The sequence below is a fragment of the Entelurus aequoreus genome, linkage group LG07 (assembly GCF_033978785.1).
Source record: "Entelurus aequoreus isolate RoL-2023_Sb linkage group LG07, RoL_Eaeq_v1.1, whole genome shotgun sequence".
NCBI lineage: Eukaryota > Metazoa > Chordata > Actinopteri > Syngnathiformes > Syngnathidae > Entelurus > Entelurus aequoreus.
The window spans coordinates 48,231,978-48,254,214 of NC_084737.1; the positions used below are offsets into that span (position 1 = coordinate 48,231,978).

Consider the following 22,237-nt stretch of genomic DNA (forward strand, 5'->3'; position numbering starts at 1 on the left):
GTCCTTGGGCAAGACACTTCACCCTTGCTCCTGATGGCTGCTGGTTAGCGCCTTGCATGGCAGCTCCCGCCATCAGTGTGTGAATGTGTGTGTGAATGGGTGAATGTGGAAATAGTGTCAAAGCGCTTTGAGTACCTTCAAGGTAGAAAAGCGCTACACAAGTATAACCCATTTATCATTTATATATATTGCAGCATCCTGCGATAGCCATATAAAGTACAGGCCAAACGTCATTCAATGTGTTTTCTTTATTTTCATGACTATTTACATTGTAGATTGTCACTGAAGGCATCAAAACTATGAATGAACACATGTGGAGTTATGTACTTCACAAAAACATGGGAAATAACTGAAAACATGTTTCATATTCTACTTTCTTCAAAATAGCCACCCTTTGCTCTGATTACTTTTTTGCACACTCTTGGCATTCTCTCGATGAGCTTCAAGAGTTAGTCATCTGAAAGGGTTTTCACTTCACAGGTGTGCTTGAAGCTCCTGAAGAAAATGCTATGAGTGTGCAAAGCATGCCTTCAGTGACAATCAACAATGTTAATAGTCATAAAAATAAAGAAAACAAAGGAGAAGGTGTGTCCAAATTTTTGTCCTGTACTGTATGTATCACAGTGTAGTATGTAATTGATAATAGAACCATTTCAAAAAAAGTTACAAAGGCTCCTAATTTAGTTGCTGACATATGCAGTAATATATTGTTTCATTTCCAGTTGTATTATTTTATTACAACTGATACTAATCTACTTGTTAATAGCTAGTTACTTTCTGTTGTACCATGGTTCTATCTACACTTATTTCTAAAATGTAATAAAAAGTTGTTGGATACTTTATATTCACAAAAAGTAAATTGTTGTGTTTATATTTTTGTTCAGTATAATACACATTCTTTTGACAATAAAAAAATATAGATCTAACAGTGTAGTAACGACCATATATTGATACGATAATTGGTATTTTTACTGTCAATATTTGTGTCTGTTTGCCCTGCTCTGTATTAGTGTTGTCCCGATACCAATATTTTGTTACCGGTACTGGTACCAAAATTATTTTGATACTTTTCGGTAATTTTCTAAATAAAGGGGACCACAAAAAATTGCATTATTGGCTTTATTTAAAACAAATCTTAGGGTACATTAAACATTTGTTTCTTATTGCAAGTTTGTCCTTAAATAAAATAGTGAACATACAAGACAACTTGTCTTTTAGTAGTAAGTAAACAAACAAAGGCTCCTAATTTAGCTGCTGACATATGCAGTGACATATTGTGTCATTTTCCATTCTATTATTTTGTCAAAGTTATTAAGGACATTTTCAGAGGCGGTATCAATCAATCAATCAATCAATGTTTATTTATATAGCCCTAAATCACAAGTGTCTCAAAGGGCTGTACAAGCCACAACGACATCCTCGGTACAGAGCCCACATACGGGCAAGGAAAACTCACCCCAGTGGGACGTCAATGTGGATGACTATGAGAAACCTTGGAGAGGACCGCATATGTGGGTAACCCCCCCCCCCCTCTAGGAGAGACCGAAAGCAATGGATGTCGAGTGGGTCTGACATAATATTGTGAAAGTCCAACACATCAGCGAAAGTCCAGTCCATAGTGGGGCCAGCAGGAACCATCAGGAACCATCCCGAGTGGAGACGGGTCAGCAGCGTAGAGATGTCCCCATCTGATGGACAGGCTAGCGGTCCACCCCGGGTTGGGAGCAGAGTAGAAAAGAAAAGAAAAGAAACGGCAGATCAACTGGTCTAAAAAGGGAGTCTATTTAAAGGCTAGAGTATACAAATGAGTTTTAAGATGAGACTTAAATGCTTCTACTGAGGTAGCATCTCTAACTTTTACCGGGAGGGCATTCCATAGTATTGGAGCCCGAATAGAAAACGCTCTATAGCCCGCAGACTTTTTTTGGGCTCTGGGAATCACTAATAAGCCGGAGTTCTTTGAACGCAGATTTCTTGCCGGGACATATGGTACAATACAATCGGCAAGATAGGCAGGAGCTTGACCGTGTAGTATTTTATACGTAAGTAGTAAAACCTTAAAGTCGCATCTTAGGTGCACAGGAAGCCAGTGCAAGTGAGCCAGTATAGGCGTAATATGATCAAACTTTCTTGTTTTTGTCAAAAGTCTAGCAGCCGCATTTTGTACCAACTGTAATCTTTTAATGCTAGACATAGGGAGGCCCGAAAATAAAACGTTACAGTAATCGAGACGAGATGTAACGAACGCATGGATAATGATCTCAGCATCGCTTGTGGACAAAATGGGACGAATTTTAGCGATATTACGGAGATGAAAGAAGGCCGTTTTAGTAACACTCTTAATGTGCGACTCAAACGAGAGAGTTGGGTCGAAGATAATACCCAGATTCTTTACCGAGTCGCCTTGTTTAATTGTTTGGTTGTCAAATGTTAAGGTGGTATTATTAAATAGATGTCGGTGTTGAGCAGGACCGATAATCAGCATTTCCGTTTTCTTAGCGTTGAGTTGCAAAAAGTTAGCGGACATCCATTGTTTAATTTCATTAAGACACGCCTCCAGCTGACTACAATCCGGCGTGTTGGTCAACTTTAGGGGCATGTAGAGTTGGGTGTCATCAGCATAACAGTGAAAGCTAACACCGTATTTGCGTATGATGTCACCTAGCGGCAGCATGTAAATACTAAAGAGTGCAGGGCCAAGAACCGAACCCTGGGGAACTCCGCACGTTACCTTAACATAGTCCGAGGTCACATTGTTATGGGAGACACACTGCATCCTGTCAGTAAGATAAGAGTTAAACCAAGACAAGGCTAAGTCTGTCATCCCAAAACGCGTTTTGATACGCTCTAATAAAATATTATGATCAACAGTATCGAAAGCGGCGCTAAGATCAAGAAGCAGCAACATAGATGACGCATCAGAATCCATCGTTAGCAATAGATCATTAGTCATTTTTGCGAGGGCTGTCTCCGTAGAGTGATTTGCCCTGAAACCGTATTGAAAAGGTTCACAGAGATTGTTAGACGCTAAGTGTTCATTTAGCTGATGTGCTACAATTTTTTCGAGGATTTTCGAGATAAACGGAAGGTGGGACACCGGCCGGTAGTTTACCAGGAGATCAGGATCGAGGTTACGTCTTTTGAGTAGAGGATGAATAACCGCTTTTTTGAATGCTAGGGGAACAGTGCCAGAGGAAAGTGATACGTTTATAATATTTAACACTGATGGACCTAATAATACAAAAAGCTCCTTGATAAGTTTCCCAGGAATTGGGTCAAGTAAACATGTTGTTTGTTTTGTCCCATTTACACATTTTGACAATTCCTCCAATGTTATTTCATCAAAGAGAGAGAAACTATTTTGGAGGGCGGTATCCGTCGTATATACAGTTGTATCTGTGTTAATAGAACCCAGTGGTAGCTGAGATGCATTGTCTTTAATCTCTTTTCTGATTACTTCAATTTTCTTATTAAAGAAATTCATAAAGTCATCTGCTGAGTGGGTGGAGCTACTGGGAGAAGTCCCTTGTTGGGTTAGCGATGCTACTGTACTAAACAAAAATTTAGGATCATTTTTGTTGAGGTGGATGAGATTTGAGTAATATTTAGCTTTAGCTGAGGTAAGCATGCGTTTATAAGTTATTAAACTATCACTACATGCTTGATGGAAAACCTCAAGTTTAGTCGCACGCCATTTGCGTTCCAGCTTTCTACATGATAATTTCTGGGCTTTAGTTTCTTCTGTAAACCATGGGGTACGCCTTTTAGGGGCCCTTTTTAGCTTTAGCGGTGCTACAATATCAATGGTGTCGCGCGGGGCGTCATTAAAGTTGTTAGTGAGGTTATCAATAGAGCCCACATAATTTGGGAATGGTGCCATTACCGAAGGCAGTAGGTCAGTAAGAGTCGTCGTTGTGGCATAGTACTGATGATTCATTAGTATCGGGGTACTATACTAATACCGGTATACCGTACAACCCTGCTATTTATACACTCAAAAGTATAGTGAGCAGTTAGCATAACCTTCTACGGTATGTATTGTAGAATGTTTTGGTATTCTTCATCCTCCAGTGATAATAACTTTTAAGGAAACTGACTTTATTTGCTGCCATGAGGCAAGGATTGCTTCGCACTGTGGAAATTAGGCGCTAGCAAGAACGCTAAAGTGGTTTAAGGACCCTTTCGTTTGCCTGTCGCTTTCAAATTTGCAGGACACAAATAGAATGTTTAATCAACTTGGATTATCACAATCTAACAATAGTATTAGCAGCTCTATCATTGGCCAAATTTATACCGTAGAAAATCTATGTTGTGTAACCGTAACTACAACTTATTATTATTTTTGTGTTGCTGGGTTTCTATTACAGGAAGTGTGATTTCCATGTTGCAGTAACAAAACACACATTTAATAACGACAAAACGTTAAGAAAGAAGTTCATTGATCGTTTTGTGGTTTATATAATTGCACATCTTTCAACTAGCCAAAGCTCAGTCGCCCTGCATGCAAACGGGACGTGATCTGCCTTTATCACTGATGTAAGATGGTGTCTTCCTCCTCAACAGGATAAGCACTATAGCAGGTAGGTGGAAGAAGGTCATGGTTGGTGCAAAGAACCACATTGACAGAACCATCAGGAAATAATTGATTGATTGATTGATTGATTGATTGAGAAGTTTATTGACATCTTAAAGAATTGAATCCATGTAATGCTTTAAAAAGGCAAATGGATGGCACAAAAATCCAAAAGGCTTGTTACCATTGTGGTCCATTAAATATTCAATAATGCAGTATTACAAAAGATTTCGAGCAATTGTGTCTAGCAGGGGTGTCTAAAGTGCGGGCCATTTGCAGGCTGCATATGTCTTGATTTTTTTTTTTTTTTGCATATATTTTTATAGGCCCCCAGGGAATATTCTATACATACAATAAACCAATAAACTCTATAACGGAGGAATAGAGCCCCATAGAAAACGTACAAGGTTAAAATAATGAATGTTTGAAGTTCATATCACACTAACAATAATACTCCCTAAAGTAAATTTAACAACCATATCTTGACCTACACTGGGTGGTTTTGCTAAAAACATTAATAAAGAATAAGGAATAATAAATCAAAATGGCCCTAAAATCATTTGGCCCTCGGTGGAAAGGAGTCTGGAGATCCCTGAAGTAAAACGTTAAACGTGACTGATAATAGCCCAACATAATCCATATGCCTATCCGTCCTCCATCTTCTTTTACAGATGGGAATCAATCTTACTGTTCTGTATAATGTCTTCTCGGTAGTCAGGTTGTCCCACAAACCTCTCTCTTGCTCTCTCTTCACCGCTACGGCTCTCTCTGTATCTCTGCATTCATGGGGAACGCAGCGTTCCCCAAGGATAAACACAAACAAACGTGGCTGCGCCTCCACGCCCCCCTCGCCATGCAGGAGAGTTTGAGTGAGATAAAGCGATAGCATCTCTCCGCTCCATCGTCTCAATCCCGCCACGCTACACTTGGCCAACACAAAGAAAATACACTTAGGAAATATTCACTTCAAACCTTTAAACTGGGCTTTTATTACTTTTTGCTGTAACAGAGAGGCATCTGCCACACTTGGGTACCAGACCATCCATCTGTCACTGTTGTCTTATACACACACAGGAGCGCATGCACGTATACAAAAGCAGTCCCAGAGAAGCAACTAACAATTTGCAATTATGTTACAATAGAATATACATTCAACGATTGCCAACATTAAAAGCAAAATCGTTACATAGGGCTTAGTTTACGTGCTTTGAAATGTTAGTGCCCTCTAGGCAGCCGCATACAAGTTGCTGACAGCCCCTTTAAGGCTGTCTATGCAATTTTTTTGACAGAGACAGATGGATGTGTCTGTCTGGATCAGCCTATGTGGTAAGTGGTTTTGTCTGCGTGCGTGTGTCTGTGGATGTGTGTGTTCAGTGGTACAGGTCCTAAGAATTTGCATTTTAACATTCTCCGCTGCTTTACGTACAGTATTCACAGTCAAAATTGTGTTTGCAGCTACCTGCCAATAGAGGCACCCAAAAAATTGATATAATGTATATACAATAATATAGTAGTGTTATAGTACTATTGTCTATAGACTACCTCCGGTTTTGGTATATATATATATATATATGTATATGTATATATATATATATATATATATATATATATATATATATATATATATATATATATATATATATATATATATATACCAAGTCGTGGTCAAAAGTTTACATACACCTGTAAAGATTAAAGATTAAAGTACCAATGATTGTCTCACACACACACTAGATGTGGTGAAATGTGTCGTCTGCATTTGACCCATCCCCTTGGGGAGCAGTGGGCAGCAGCGGCGCCGCGCCCGGGAATCATTTTGGTGATTTAACCCCCAACTCCAACCCTTGTTGCTGAGTGCCAAGCAGGGAGGTTATGGGTCCCATTTTTATAGAGCATAATATCATGGCTGTCTTGAGTTTCCAATCATTTCTACAACTCTTATTTTTTTGTGATAGAGTGATTGGAGCACATACTTGTTTGTCACAAAAAACATTCATGAACTTTGGTTCTTTTATGAATTTATTATGGGTCTACTGAAAATGTGACCAAATCTGCTGGGTCAAAAGTATACATACAGCAATGTTAATATTTGGTTACATGTCCCTTGGCAAGTTTCACTGCAATAAGGCGCTTTTGGTAGCCATCCACAAGCTTCTGGCAAGCTTCTGGTTGAATTTGTGACCACTCCTCTTGACAAAATTGGTGCAGTTCAGCTAAATTTGTTGGTTTTCTAAAATTGACTTGTTTCTATCCTCACGTTTAAGTCAGGACTTTGGGAAGGCCATTCTAAAACCTTAATTCTAGCTGAATTTAACCATTCCTTTACCACTTTTAACGTGTGTTTGGGGTCATTGTCCTGTTGGAACACCCAACTGCGCCCAAGACCCAACCTCCGGGCTGATGATTTTAGGTTGTCCTCAAGAATTTGGAGGTAAATCTCCTTTTTCATTGTCCCATTTAAAACACAAGTTCCATTGGCAGCAAAACAGGCCCAGAGTATAATACTACCACCACCATGCTTGACGGTAAGAATGGTGTTCCTGGGCCTAAAGTCCTTGCCTTTTCTCCTCCAAACATATTGCTGGGTATTGTGGCCAAACAGCTCAATGTTTGTTTCATCTGACATCTCATGAACAAAGATAAGACCTTCTGGAGGAAAGTTCTGTGGTCAGATGAAACATACATTGAGCTGTTTGGCCACAATACCCATCAATATGTTTGGAGGAGAAAAGGTGAGGCCTTTGGAACTGGTGCTTTAAATGGGACAATGAAAAAGGAGGATTACCTCCAAATTCTTCAGGACAACCTAAAATCATCAGCCTGGGGGTTGGGTCTTGGACGCAGTTGGGTGTTCCAACAGGACAATGACCCTAAACACATGTCAAAAATGGTAAAGGAATGGCTAAATCAGGATAGAATTAAGGTTTTAGAATGGCCTTCCCAAAGTCCTGACTTAAATGTGTGGACAATGCTGAAGAAACAAGTCCATGTTAGAAAACCAACAAATTTAGCTGAATTTTGTCAAGAGGAGTGGTCATAAATTCAACCAGAAGCTTGTGGATGGCTACCAAAAGCGCCTTATTGCAGTGAAACTTGCCAAGGGACATGTAACCAAATATTAACATTGCTGTATGTATACTTTTGACCCAGCACATTTGGTCACATTTTCAGTAGATCCATAATAAATTCATAAAAGAACCAAACTTCATGAATGTTTTTTGTGACCAACAAGTATGTGCTCCAATCACAAAAAATAAGAGTTGTAGAAAGTATTGCAAACTCAAGACAGCCATGACATTATGTTCTTTACAAGTGTATGTAAACTTTTAATCGCGACTATATATATATATATATATATATATATATATATATATATATATATATATATATATATATATATATATATATATATATATATATATAAATATATCACTCTTAGTTGTCATTTTTTTCAATCTTTTGACTGCGCTAAGTACAGTATACTGTATATACAGTAAATGATGAGTGATATAATATCTTATTGCAAATACAAATTACACAAAACACACAGGATGTAGGGCTACATTTATGCATATTGACATACAGGGGCAGTCTTCTGCTTGGGTTTCACACAGAGTCCCAGAAGCAGCAACATCCCAGTGCAGGGCGGGAGGCCTTTACTCCTATAAATGTGTGTGTGCTTATATCTCTCTGTTGGGTGGGGTCACAGCAGCACTTGTTGATTCTGGTGCATCGAATTACTTGCCGTCTGTCACATCCAATTACAGAGCTGGAGGGTTGATTCACACAGCCTGCCTCTGTGCATGTGTGCACAGGGGTTTGTCGCTCACCTCCAGCTGTGTGGTGCTGACGTGACGAGCAACAAGTTTCCGCTTGTGATTTGCCCGGCTTGGCACTGTTCTCATCACCCGCAGGCAGACTCCCATCGCTGCTGTCAGTTTCACTGCATGCCTTATTAATGTAATTTGGGTGTCCTGTCATATCAGCCCTAAGAAATCCACTATTGCAGTGGCTGTATAGACTGTCCACCTATAGTACATTGGCCACCAGGTTGCTTCAGAAAGTGAGACTTTGGACTAATTTCAAAATATTGGCCAGACAGAGTCTTCATACCCATGTGACCCCGAGATTTCTGCACAGCTCGTCTGCAAAGTGTGAACGTGTGAACTTGAAGGCAAGTCCTCCCCCCCACTTCAAAATGAAAGAGCGAGAGAAGCTGCGGGTTTATTATTTCTGTTCAGTGTTTTCTTTCACAGTTCCATCAGCCAATGTGAAGAGCGATCCTTTTCCTACTCAGCATAGGTGTCGTAGAGGCCACACACACACACACACACACACACACGCACACAGACACACACACATGCGCGTACACACTGCATTCTGCATGGGAATGTTCAGAATCTTGCACTCGATATGAAAATCCACAAAGCTCAGAACATTTTACATTCTTGTAAGCTGTTTCTTTTTAGTGTTTTTATATATATATATATATATATATATATATATATATATATATATATATATATATATATATATATATATATATATATATATATATATATATATATATATATATATATATATATATAATAGATGCTCTCTTGCCACAGTTTTGGCCTGCTGTAATTCTCTCATTCCACTTTTACAATGACAATCATGGTCATATAAGAAAAAATGGCAGAGTTTAAAATACATTTAAAAAGAAAAACTCTCTCTCCCTCATCACTTTACTTCCTACTCATTCTGGTAAAACCTACTTGCCTCTCAGCTTCCTCTCTCAGCCTCCCAGGATGCCATGCAGGAGACAGCTGAGCAGATCAGACAGTTGAAGGCCCTGAGGGAGAGCATGAACACTTCTGCTCAAAGAGAGGTTCTGTGGGCTCAAGAGGAGACAATCCGTGTTCAGGACCAGAGACAGGTGGACCTGATGTGTTTTGCAAACATTAATTTACAGAATGCCTACAAGTACAGCGTATCATGCAGTCCACGTTAAAGCTCACTAAAGGCCCAAGGAGCGAAATAAGCACCCTCACGTGGCGGAAGTGTTTACCTACAGGCAGTCTATGGTTAACTCTAAATACTATTACACTAATTAGAAGCAGACATATTGACATAAGCCAATATGTCATCTCATGTTATGTTTCTTTTGTATTTTGTATGATGCTGCAGGTTAGGCATTCTTAGTTTACATTTTCACCATACATGTGGTTTATGGCCAGCTAAAAAAATTATAAACCTACACTTTACTGGCTTGAGTATTAGGACCTTTGGCCATGACAGGTCTGCAGTTCCAACAACTCCCACTCTTCTGGGAAAACTTTTCAACACTTTTTTTGGAAAATTGTTCTGCATTAATTTAGAAAAAAAAACATTTGTGTTGTCAAATGTTGGACATGGCAATCTCTTTTCTACTAGTCTATTCCAAACTTGCATACCTGTCAACCTTCCCAATTTCCCAATGCACCAGCGGGGGCGCTATCGGCTAAAGCTCCAGCTCCACTTCCTTCTCCAGCACCGCAATCTACCGGGGACTCTCCAGAGAAGTACAGTGTGGCCTGGATAAACGAGTGCTACCGGAAGGTGTTGAATGAGCTGGAAATGGAAGATCAGCTTTTTGTGCCGACACCACCAGCAGCCAAGCTCGATCCAGCTTCGACTTCCAATCAAGTCAAGCTCGCTCCAGTCAAGCAACGTCAGCTCCAGCTGAGCTCGTCCAAGCAGTCATACGTCCAACCAATCCTGCACGGCCTCCGCCGCCAGTCCTACGTCCAGTCAAGCTGCCTGCTGCTGCTGCTCTCCAGCTACTCAAGTAGGTCTGCAGACGCCACTATCCTCTCAAGTGGGCATGCAGCCACCATCCTCTCAAGTGAGTCTTCCGACGACTCCACCATTTTCTCAAATGGGTTTTCCGACGACGCCACCATCTTTGTCTCCAGTGGTTCTTCCGGCGACGCCTCCATCTTTGTCTCCAATGGGTCTCCCGACAACGCCACCATTCTTGTCTCCAGTGGGTGTCCTAACCACGCCACCATCCTCGTCTCCAGTGGGTCTCCAAACAACACCACCATCCTCGTCTCGAGTGGGTCTTCCAATGACGGCAACATTCTCGTCTCTAGTTGGTCTTCTGACAACGCCACTATTTATCGTTCTCCTACTGCAGAAGCGCCCTTGTCAGCCACGAATAAGGCCAGTCAATGGACGCCCCCTGAGCCATCAGTAGCCATGCCCTTGACTAGGGTGTGGACCGAACTGGCTGCTGAGGACTTATTATCACCCACACAACTTTGTCTGCGATAGCCCCCTAGCCAGCTGCAGGAGCGTTCAACTCGCCGCCGCCACCAGACTTGTCCCTGGTGGCTACAGAAATAATTGGCCTGACGACTCGCCGTCAACTCCTCCCTCCACCCTCTTGTGACTTTGAACCTTTTTTTCTGTGTCTGGAATCTTTAAGGGGAGAGGATACTGTCATGTCCCGTTGCCCAGGTCATGTTAGTGATGTTTAGTTTGGTAATATTATCCTTAGTTTATTGTCTATTTCTGTTTCAGCTTTTTTCTTGTTGCCATGTATCTTGATTTCCTGCACCTGCCTCTGATTAGTGGTTGGGACGCTCACCTGCTACTGATCACTAATCAGAGAGCTATTTATAACTGCCTCTCGCTACACTCTGTCTGGCAGTCTTTTTCAATACACGTGACGTTTGTTTGGTTTTACGCCACTCCCTAGTTTTTGTATTTCTTGAATCCCATGCTATAGACTCCCTGCATTACTATGCTAAGCTTAAGCTAGCCTCGAGCGAACGATGGTTTCCAGTGAACAATGGTTTGATTTTCGTCTTTCGCCTTGAGAATAAGTCAGCATCTTACTTGCACGCTGCTTCTTGAAGTCCTTCTGTTACCATGTCTTATAAACCTGTGTGTACTGGAGCACATACTGTACAGTGCTCTTATTGGGAACTTAGGTTTTCTAGGACCCTGATTTGTTAATCAATTACCTAAGCTTACATGCTGTACTATCATTCTGATTGATGGCTGCTAAATTTTTCATAGTCTCAGAAGATTATTCAGCTGTATGTGAGTAATTTTGTGTGAACTTTAGGAAGGAAAACAGCAGGATGAAAGAAAAGTGGGTTTCCTATTTTTTGTGTGGAGGTGCATTTGAATAAAGCGCACCGGAATTTACACCCACCCACAACATTTTTGAAGAAAAATATTTTTACATATATAAGCCGCATGGAGGGCAGCACGGTGGGAACTTAGGTTTTGTAGGACCCTGATTTGTTAATCAATTACTTAAGCTTACATGCTGTACTATCATTCTGATTGATGGCTGCTAAATTTTTCATAGTCTCAGAAGATTATTCAGCTGTATGTGAGTAATTTTGTGTGAACTTTAGGAAGGAAAACAGCAGGATGAAAGAAAAGGGGGTTTCCTATTTTTTGTGTGGAGGCGCATTTGAATAAAGCGCACTGGAATTTACACCCACCCACAACATTTTTGAAGAAAAATATTTTTACATATATAAGCCGCATGGAGGGCAGCACGGTGGAAGAGGGGTTAGTGCATCTGCCTCACAATACGAAGGTCCTGGGTTCGATCCTGCACTCGGGAACTTTTTGTGTGTAGTTTGCATGTTCTCCCCGTGACTGCGTGGGTTCCCTCCGGGTACTCCGGTTTCCTCCCACCTCCAAAGACATGCACCTGGGGATAGGTTGATTGGCAATACTAAATTGGCCCTAGTGTGTGAATGTGAGTGTGAATGTTGTCTGTCTATCTGTGTTGGCCCTGCGATGAGGTGGCGACTTGTCCAGGGTGTACCCCGCCTTCCACCGGAATGCTGAGATAGTCTCCAGCACCCCCCGCGACCCCGAATGGGACAAGCGGTAGAAAATGGATGGATGGAAGCCACATGGACTGTAAACCGCAGATTTATACGTTGTGAAATTAGATATTTTAAAATGTTTATTTAAATTCCTTAATTGTTTCCAAACAGTGCCTGTCATATGGCAGTAAAACTGCTGATCAAACAAAACAAAAGTCATCATCATGAACCCACTAGGCGCAAAAGCTAGTTCTCCAATCAGCTAATAGATTCAAAAACTCCACAGTGACGTTTTGGGAAATTTACGAAACTGAATTAATACACAACAAATGCCACTGTAGGGTTAATAACACTAACACGGACAATTTTAAAGTGTTAGCATTATTGCTAATGCTAAAGATGCTAGCTTGATTACATCTTGATAGCACTTACAAATATGCATAAAACATGGGACGATTTAGTGTAAGCATGAATTGTTTCAGTTATATTGTAAAACTTAGAAACGTTGCTTGAAGTGATGAATGAAGAATCATTTTGAACAGAAACACAATGCTTCCGGTTCAAGGCATGAAACAGGAAGTACATTTTCAAACCGCAGCACCTGCAGTAAACGAACTCGTCCAAAAGATGGCACCGTAGCACCAACAATAACACACTTTTTCAGTGTGTCTGTCGGTTTAAAATTAAAACTATTTGTTAAACACAAACCATTTTGGCTGTTAGCAAAGAAAATCCATAAATTAGTCTCACCGTTTTGTAAGCTGTCGGTTTCAAAGCGTTGGGAAAGAGTAGCGGCTTCTCGTCCTGAAAATACGATAGAATGTCCTCACTTTATCGAGTGCCATTAATAACACAGGAGCTCCTGGTGGTTAGAAGTGGAAATTAAACTTAGACTTGGACTTAGACAAACTTTAATGATCCAAAAGATATTTTTTTTATAAAATACCATTTATATAGGATTGTAGTAATCGTGCTGCATCACAGTTACACACAAACACACACAATGCTTCTTTACTGACACAGGAAATGTATGACAAAATACTGACAAGACTAAACACTTATAGTTGTTTGAAGCAGATATTTAATGGAAAGTCAAATTCAGTTTAAGAATTTCTGTCAAAGCCAATGTAATTAATACCCCTTTCATGCTAACACTACAGTCAGCATGCGGACACATGGATACAGTGTTTAGTAAACAATATTTTCAGGCAATGGCAGATTGGAAAGAAACTTGGTGGTGGGACTTTTCACACGCTCAGAGGCTTTTTCCCCCAATGTGAACTAATGAATGCCTTTCCAAACCGTGACACTCAAAAAGCCATCAGCTTCAAAACAGTTGGGCCCCTACATGCAGAGAACATACTGAGCCATTGTGCTCTCTTGCTGGTGAATGGACTTGATGCATTTGGAGCCAGAATGTAGCAGTCATGCTGTCCACCCAACAAAAGATAACCATTTGGCTCAGTGCTCGAGCTGCTCGGCCCTAATGATGCTCACTGCTCACTGCTGTCAGCACATTGAACTCTGGGAGCCAACATGACGTCATGCACACAAGAGGAAGGTTACATGCGAACATAAGCATGCATTTCCACGTTTGTCAACCTTGCCTCTCACTAAGGAGAGAACAAAACATTAAAGTCAGTAAAGTATCACCTGATCCTGGCACCATTCCTGACATTCTCACATTTGTCCCCCTTGAAAAGTTCTTTCTTCTCCTGTCTGTTCCAATGTAATCAGTCTCATGATGTGTAATGCGCTGAAAGTTTTCCATCGCCTAAATGGCGGAATTGAAGCATGGGTAATTCTCTGGGTCACTTTTCTTCACACCCTCAATGCAAAGTCCCAGTTTGTCCAACCAACTCACTCTGTCTCATCTTGAGCCTCCCTCTAACCCATCTGCCTTCTTAACTCGTCTCACTTGATTATCTCCACACTTTCCCTGCCTTTGTCCGTCTATCTGTCTTGATGTCTAATGCCCCCCACCTTCCTGTGGCATTTGAACTAGGCCTTTGAACCTGCAACACCGACGCAAATGGACAAAGGGGGATTTGGCCTTTACCTCTAAACCCTCAATCAGCTTAGCCAGTCTTAGTAAGCCTTAGCCTGGCTGGAGGCTTTCCCTTGAAGTTGAGCTAAATTAGCACGCACAGGCTCACCGCTAAGATGATTAAATCCCTAATTTCACTAAAATGCATTGTATTCCTTATTAATGATGTGATTGTGACACAAGGGCTAGCCTGGGTGGTGGACTAATATTGGGCTGACAAATATGGGATGTGTGACATTTGGTTTTCATAATAGACAGTGTGGCTTTTCAACAACAACAAACATGAGGAACCGGAAAAGCAATCAGAGAGCGCAGACAGACCTTACATCACAATATTAAAACAGTCTTGAATCCAGACAGTGATCCGGATCAGTCCCCAAAATGTAATAACTTGTTCCTTCACCCATTTCAGACATTTTCTGAAAGTTAGATGAAGATCCGCCCTTAATTTTTAAAGCTATCTATAGTGCTATAAAAGAAACAGATTAAACACTCTTGTCAGTAATAGTAGTTTGGATATTTCCTGAAAGTTTCATTAAAATTTGCTGATAACTTTTTGAGTTGCAGTGGAACTCAGTTGGTTATTGAACAGGGATTGTGAATAGGAACGTTTGTATAGTGAAGTGAATGTATCCATAAGAAACAATGTACACATGAATAATGGGTTCCAGCCTCTACAAAATTCATATTTTAGTAAAAGTCTGTACACGATGAACACAGTATAAAGCGCTATACAGTAGGAAATATCAAACCAACATATCTTTATATTTAATTGAAAAAAAGCCAAAACAACAACAATAGCCAAACTGTCCGCATTGGAAAGTGCATACAAACTGTCACTAGCCCTGTGGTGCTCTCACTGTTTCAAATCACAAAACTCCTTAGATTTAAAAGCCAGGTCGCAACAATGATTAGTAGTGATGTAAGGGTTTAAAAGCTCATGGCACAATATTGTTACGGTATTAAGGCCACGGTACGATATTATTGCGGCATATTTCCAAGAAAAGAAAGCTTGGTAAAAATGCCATCGTGTGTAAAATAAAACGGCAGAAATGTTTAGGAATAACATGCCTACTGTAATTGAACACAAACATAATGCTAAAAAGTTCTAATTATATTTTTTTTACTACAAACAAGTATTTCTTAGTGCAAATAATTGTGCAGGAACATCCAGTGTTTCAAGTAAATATTAAAATACATGACTTAGGGTTGATATCTTTAAAGTAACAATGTAAACATCCAGTGTAACGAGTATGAAACAATAATGTACAGTTTAGTGTCTTTCAACTTTTGCATTATGGGAAGCACTGTTTACAGTGGTAATTTTTTATGTTCATTCAAATGTTGCTTCTCAATATAAATTGTAATAATGTAAATACCTCACAAATTGATGTTTAGCTTCGCTGGCTTCAAATATCTTTTTAGTGTGACGGTTTATGAAGTCCAACCCTGTTTTTCCCCCCGTGACATTGACAGACAAGCAGTAAAAAAAATAGATGGATGTATTGAGGATGTATCAAGTAGCTATTAGTTTACTTCTATTTCTCGCGTTGAACATTTTTTTTGTGTTTTTTCGCCATGAGAAGCAACGATACAAGCTGGCTCTTTGTCGCATTGTAAACGCTCTAAACGAAAGTGGCGCACTTTGCTTTGCTTTGCAGAAAGCATACTTTCTTACCTGCGCCAAATAGGTTATGTTTAGGCTTGGGGTTGTTTGCCTGTTTGTTAGCAACATAACTTGACCAGATTTATTGTCCAAAAAACAAATAACGTACAAAATCATACAGAAATACTGCGGTATTTGTAATACTGTTACATCCCTAATAATTAGGAATACAAACTAAAATCCACCATTTTACCTTGTCAGTTAATCTTCCTGGTGCTGAGCTGAAGGGAGAGTGGATGTTGAATGTTTGAAACCACATATTGCTTGTCCATTGCTTTCTTTGGACTCATATTGAGCTAGCAAAACTAGAAAAATGTTGTAAAAAGGCTAAACAAACACACAAGGTAGCATAGTCGCTAGCAGCAGCACTCTGCCGACTGAATGAGCACCGGCGATCAATCAGCTTGCCAACAACCGCTGGGCTGCCAGCACAAAATGGCTGCACTGCGAGACACCCAATGGCACACATTTGTCCCACGTTCGTACATGGACACAAGGTTCGTACACTAAAGCTTATTTTTATTCGGTCGGTGGTTAGCTTTTCGAAAAGTTTGTACAATGAGGCGTTCTTGAATCGCAATTCCACTGTATTTTGCTAACTAACTAACTAACTAACTGACAGACAGACTAATGGCAACAATTACATAGGTAATAGTGCCCAGCTATCAGTTTATCCACCCCCCCACACACTGCTGGGAGACTACTAATTGATTTTAGACAATTTGACAAGTTGTTAGCAATTTTTTTTTGTTGGACTTTCATGAGGTCAGCTTTTGTTGGCATGCATGTTGAGTTTATTTACTTTCATCGAACTGCTTCAGTGCATTGTATTCAAAGTTCTCCCATACCCCCCCCCCCCCCAACCTTTCCTTCACTCCTAAAGTGATCTAAAGGAACAGTGAACACAGTTGGACATCTGTGTAACACACCTACCAAGCAGGCGGAGATGGGGAGCGTCCTGAAAATGTGCGAACGATTTGGCCTCATCATAAAAGAGGCCGGTTCTTTCTTTTATGTCGCACCCCATGGAGGGCTTTCTACTTAGTTTTCATTACTCCTTCCCTTCCTTTGTTTTGGATCCAAAAATAATTTGTCAAATGTGTTTTGGATCAGAAATCTACAAGTTGTCACAATTGAAGAAAGATCAGTTGATGTTCTTCAGGTCATACACTTACATCGTTTAAAAAAAGCCCAACTACTACAGCACTGCATCCTTTGGTGAAGTGCTTGCTCTCAGACAATTACATACTTCCTGTGTTAGGGTAATGATGCCCAGAGGTCACATCCTGCCTGTTAGACACTCAGGTGGGACAAGTGGGTCTGCACGGTTGGAGGGCATGTGTGCTCATTGATCTCACCTGCTCTAGACTATAGACAAACACTCCAGCGTGTGAAAAAATTAGCAATGGAAAAGAAGAGGAGGCGAGGGAAGACTTGATGCCAGCGCAACCAATTATGGTCATTTGACCCAACCCTCATTTTCAAACAGCCATACATTGCATTCATTCATTTAACTCAGGGGTGTCCAAAGTGCGGCCCGGGGGCCATTTGCGGCCCGCGGCTAATTGTTTACCGGCCCGCCACACATTCTGGAAATACTATTGTAAAAATAAAAAAGAACATTAAAAAAAGTGGAATGAAGTGAAATCTAACGAGAAAAAGTTGCAATGTTGACACAAAAGCTGCCATGCAGGCTGTTTTTTCTTCTTTTGTCTTTCTTTATTTTTATTTTTTTGCCATTGCTCAAAAAAAAAAAAATAATGACAAAAAATCCATGTTATAATGAATTATTTTCAGGGCTCCAATTACTTCAAATATTTCACTTTAAAATGTTTTATGTGGTAAATATTGCATATATTGTGTAGTTGCCATATAAAAACATCAAATTTTTCTTTGACAAAAGTGCATAAAACAAACAAAATAATTGTTCCAGTATAAAATCGACAGATATATCTGAAGTTGATCTCGTAACTTAAAGGCCTACTGAAATGAATTTTTTTTATTTAAACGGGGATATCAGATCTATTCTATGTGTCATACTTGATCATTTCGCGATATTGCCATATTTTTGCTGAAAGGATTTAGTATAGAACAACGACGATAAAGATCGCAACTTTTGGTATCTGATAAAAAAAGGCTTGCCCCTACCGGAAGTAGCGTGACGTAGTCAGTTGAACATATACGCAAAGTTCCCTATTGTTTACAATGATGGCCGCATGAAGTGAGAGAGATTCGGACCGAGAAAGCGACAATTTCCCCATTAATTTGAGCGAGGATGAAAGATTTGTGGATGAGTAAAGTGCAAGTGAAGGACTAGTGGGGAGTTGAAGCTATTCAGATAGGGAAGATGCTGTGAGAGCCGGGGGTGACCTGATATTCAGCTGGGAATGACTACAACAGTAAATAAACACAAGACATATATATACTCTATTAGCCACAACACAACCAGGCTTATATTTAATATGCCACAAATTAATCCTGCATAAAAACACCTGCGTGTTTGTTACGCTAGCTCCTAGCTCCTCTGCTAGCTCCTAGCTCCATAGAACACGCCAATACAATTCAAACACCTGATCAACACACACAATCACTCAGCCCAAAAGACCGTTCACCTAACCCAAGGTTCATAAAGCTTATATATTTTTAAAAAGTTACGTACGTGACGCGCACATACGGTCAAGCTATCAAATGTTTAGCAGCCAAGGCTGCATACTCACGGTACCTGATATTCAGCTGGGAATGACTACAACAGTAAATAAACACAAGACATATATATACTCTATTAGCCACAACACAACCAGGCTTATATTTAATATGCCACAAATTAATCCTGCATAAAAACACCTGCGTGTTTGTTATGCTAGCTCCTAGCTCCTATGCTAGCTCCTAGCTCCATAGAACACGCCAATACAATTCAAACACCTGATCAACACACACAATCACTCAGCCCAAAAGACCGTTCACCTAACCCAAGGTTCATAAAGCTTATATATTTTAAAAAAGTTACGTATATACGCAAAAAAAAGTTGCGCACATACGGTCAAGCGATCAAATGTTTAGAAGCCAAAGCTGCATACTCACAGTAGCACGTCTGCGTCTTTGTCATCCAAATCAAAGTAATCCTGGTAAGAGTCTGTGTTGTCCCAGTTCTCTACAGGCGTCTGTGTATCGAAGTCAAAAAAGTCAAAAGTCCTCCTGGTTAGAGTCTCTGTTATCCGAGTTCTTCCATCTTGACTGCATCTTCCGGGAATGTAAACAAAGAAGCGCCGGCTGTGTACTGTTGTTGCTGACTACGTTCGAAAAATACGTCCATTTCGCACCGACAACTTTCTTCTTTGCTTGCTCGGCTTCCTTCTCCATAATGCAATGAACATGATTGCAACAGATTCACGAACACAGATGTCCAGAATACTGTGGAATTATGAAATGAAAACAGAGCTTTTTCGTATTGGCTTCAATGTGGAAGCCATACCCGTGTTCGCCGGGCTACGTCACGCGCATACGTCATCCTCAGAGGCGTTTCGAACCGGAAGTTTAGCGGCAAATTTAAAATGTCACTTTATAAGTTAACCCGGCCGTATTGGCATGTGTTATAATGTTAAGATTTCATCATTGATATATAAACTATCAGACTGCGTGGTCGGTAGTAGTGGGTTTCAGTAGGCCTTTAAGTGTTGAAAGTAAAAGAAAAACCTAATAAAAATGTATCACTTTATGAGTGGGGCACCTTTTGGATCCCAAATATATTTAGTAATTTTTTATTTATCTTTTCACTGTGATTACTCAAAAATATGAAATAATTAAAATCAATGGTGTCCTGCATTATTGATGTTTTAGGGCTCTAATGACTAAATACTGCATATTTCAGTTTTATTATAAAAAAACTAAGTTGTTTTTGACAGAAAAGCCATAAAAAAAATTGTTTAATTTGTATTACTTTATATCAACTTGAAGTTGATATAGAGATTTACTGTAAGCGTTAAATATTTTAAAAAAAATAATCATCTGACTTATTTTTAACATTTTAGTGACTGAGACCCTTAATGGTCCCCGGGACCCCTAAAGGTAAAATAAAATAAAAAATCCATATATTTTGTTATGGTTTGAAAATGAAAAATTTCAATATGGCCCCCACATGCTTTAATTTTTCCGTGTGCGGCCCTCAGTGGAAAAAGTTTGGACACCCCTGATTTAACTGAATTTCGTACACACACACACTACACTGACAAGACACATCATTTGGTATACCTGCACAATCTAAAAGTCTACCTTTTTTAAATGTAAACAATACATTTGATTGATTGATTAAAACTGTCACAAAGGTGTTCATTTAACTGTGGTTAATCAAATTGCACTGCATCATTGAGCCTGGTTACATGCACATTTCCAAACGTTTTTGGTCCCCTGCTGTTCAGTTTTCCCTCGGGAAAAAGGTTTGCACTGCACATGTAAACGCGTGAAATCAACCGTTTCGGGCCCCAACCTGTGTGCGGATGAACCGTTTTGGACTGCTGGGGTACGCCTGTCCACAACCGTTTAATGACGCATGTATACACCCGAGACATATTTACTCTGACGTCGGACAGAACGTCATCACGTTTACGGTGTTACGTCGAGTGACACTTCAAAAGCGGGGCGGGAGAGACATGAGAACAAAGAAGAAGAAGGAGAAATACAAACAAACAGCATGGCGAGCAAAAGTCAGCATTACTGGTGTGACGAGGAGACTACGCCTTAGCATTCTGAAAGATCTTAACATTATGGCGCATATAGATGGAAGAAAGCACAGGAACGGTGACATTTATAAAACAAGTGTGTGAAGACTATGTTCGGACAACCGAGCAGGTTAAGTATCGTTGGAAGACGCTCAAGACGGCATACTATAAGGCTAAAAAACAGAACAACACCAGCGGCTGGAATCCTGCCGGTTTTGTCCATTACGAGGAGTCAAGCGGAGTGGATGTCGGCTTCGACCCCTACTGCACATGTAAACAGCATACGCTAGTTCTCGCAGCTCATGTAAACACCGTAAACCTAACAATTGGGAAAACTGAACAGCAGGGGACCAAAAACGTTTGGAAATGCCCATGTAACCTCAGTCATTCTGAAACAGGGTTCTCCTGTTTTGGTTACCTTGATTAGCTCTATGAGATGTTTATTTTGTTATATTCTTGTAGAGGCAAAATTTGATGCATCACTTTTATTGCATCTCTCAAGACTGGCTGGTTTTTACAGTTAGTAAATATAAAACATTCCATCGCATTGTTTGTACCTAAAGTATGTCTCCCCTCGACTAGCTGGAGGAGCTAATGCGGGCCCTGGAGAAGACACGACAGGAGCTGGATAGCTACAAGTTGCGTTTATCCTCCACTCAGCAGACCCTGCATGAACGAGATGGACATCTCACCAGCCTGCGACAGGAACGACGGAAACAGCTGGAGGAGATTCTGGAGATGAAGTTAGTTTTATTTTCTTTCTATCTATCTTTGAACTGAAAAGCAACAGTAAGGAAAGGTATGGCCCCATTCCTGGGTGGATCTCGCGTGAGAGGATGGGGGGAAGTTAATCATTTTTGCAGTGCAGTCTGCTGAAAATGATGGAAAGTTGGAATTGTCACAAAACACATTTTAAGATATTCAACACTTTACTGCCATTTGGTGGCTAAAGTGAGTAATGCACCCCACAATTCGTCACATTTCATGTTTCAGGTAAACCACAACAAATTGGGCCATTTGAATCCCCTTCCTACTGCATGTGCTGTTAGTATAGTTCCTTTAACAGACTTAATTAGAACTGATCCATCACACACGTTATCATTATACACTGGTGATGTCATACTGTACATTAATGATTCAGTGACTTCTGCACTTTTAAAATGTTTGAAGGATTTCAGTGTCATTTCAGGATACATAGTTGACAAGTCAAAATCTGAAGTGATGATGATAACGTCAATTCGAATTCATGGAATTGTATTGGAGTTTGGAGGACATTCTCAATTCAATTACAATTTTTGCACAAACTTGCCTGAAGGGCAAATGTGAAATGGGCACAGACTGAGATTTGAGCCCCAGCAAGTTTACTAAAACAACAATATTTGTGAATTAGGAGGTCACTGATATTGGCATTCCGAT

The 22,237-nt window shown here is 40.2% G+C and overlaps 1 protein-coding gene across 9 annotated transcripts in view; it reads left to right on the forward strand.

Moving 5' to 3' along the window:
• LOC133653943 (ERC protein 2) overlaps positions 1-22,237 on the forward strand; it is a 421,278-nt gene that overhangs the window by 169,990 nt on the left and 229,051 nt on the right. For 7 of the 9 annotated variants that reach the window (XM_062053792.1, XM_062053798.1, XM_062053795.1 and 4 more), the window contains one exon: positions 21,404-21,564. In XM_062053792.1, the coding sequence (XP_061909776.1) occupies positions 21,404-21,564 (161 nt within the window). Of the gene's footprint in view, positions 1-9,341; positions 9,492-10,040; positions 10,269-21,403; positions 21,565-22,237 lie in introns of those variants that run through there. The other 2 variants (XM_062053800.1, XM_062053801.1) reach the window with 2 other exon arrangements.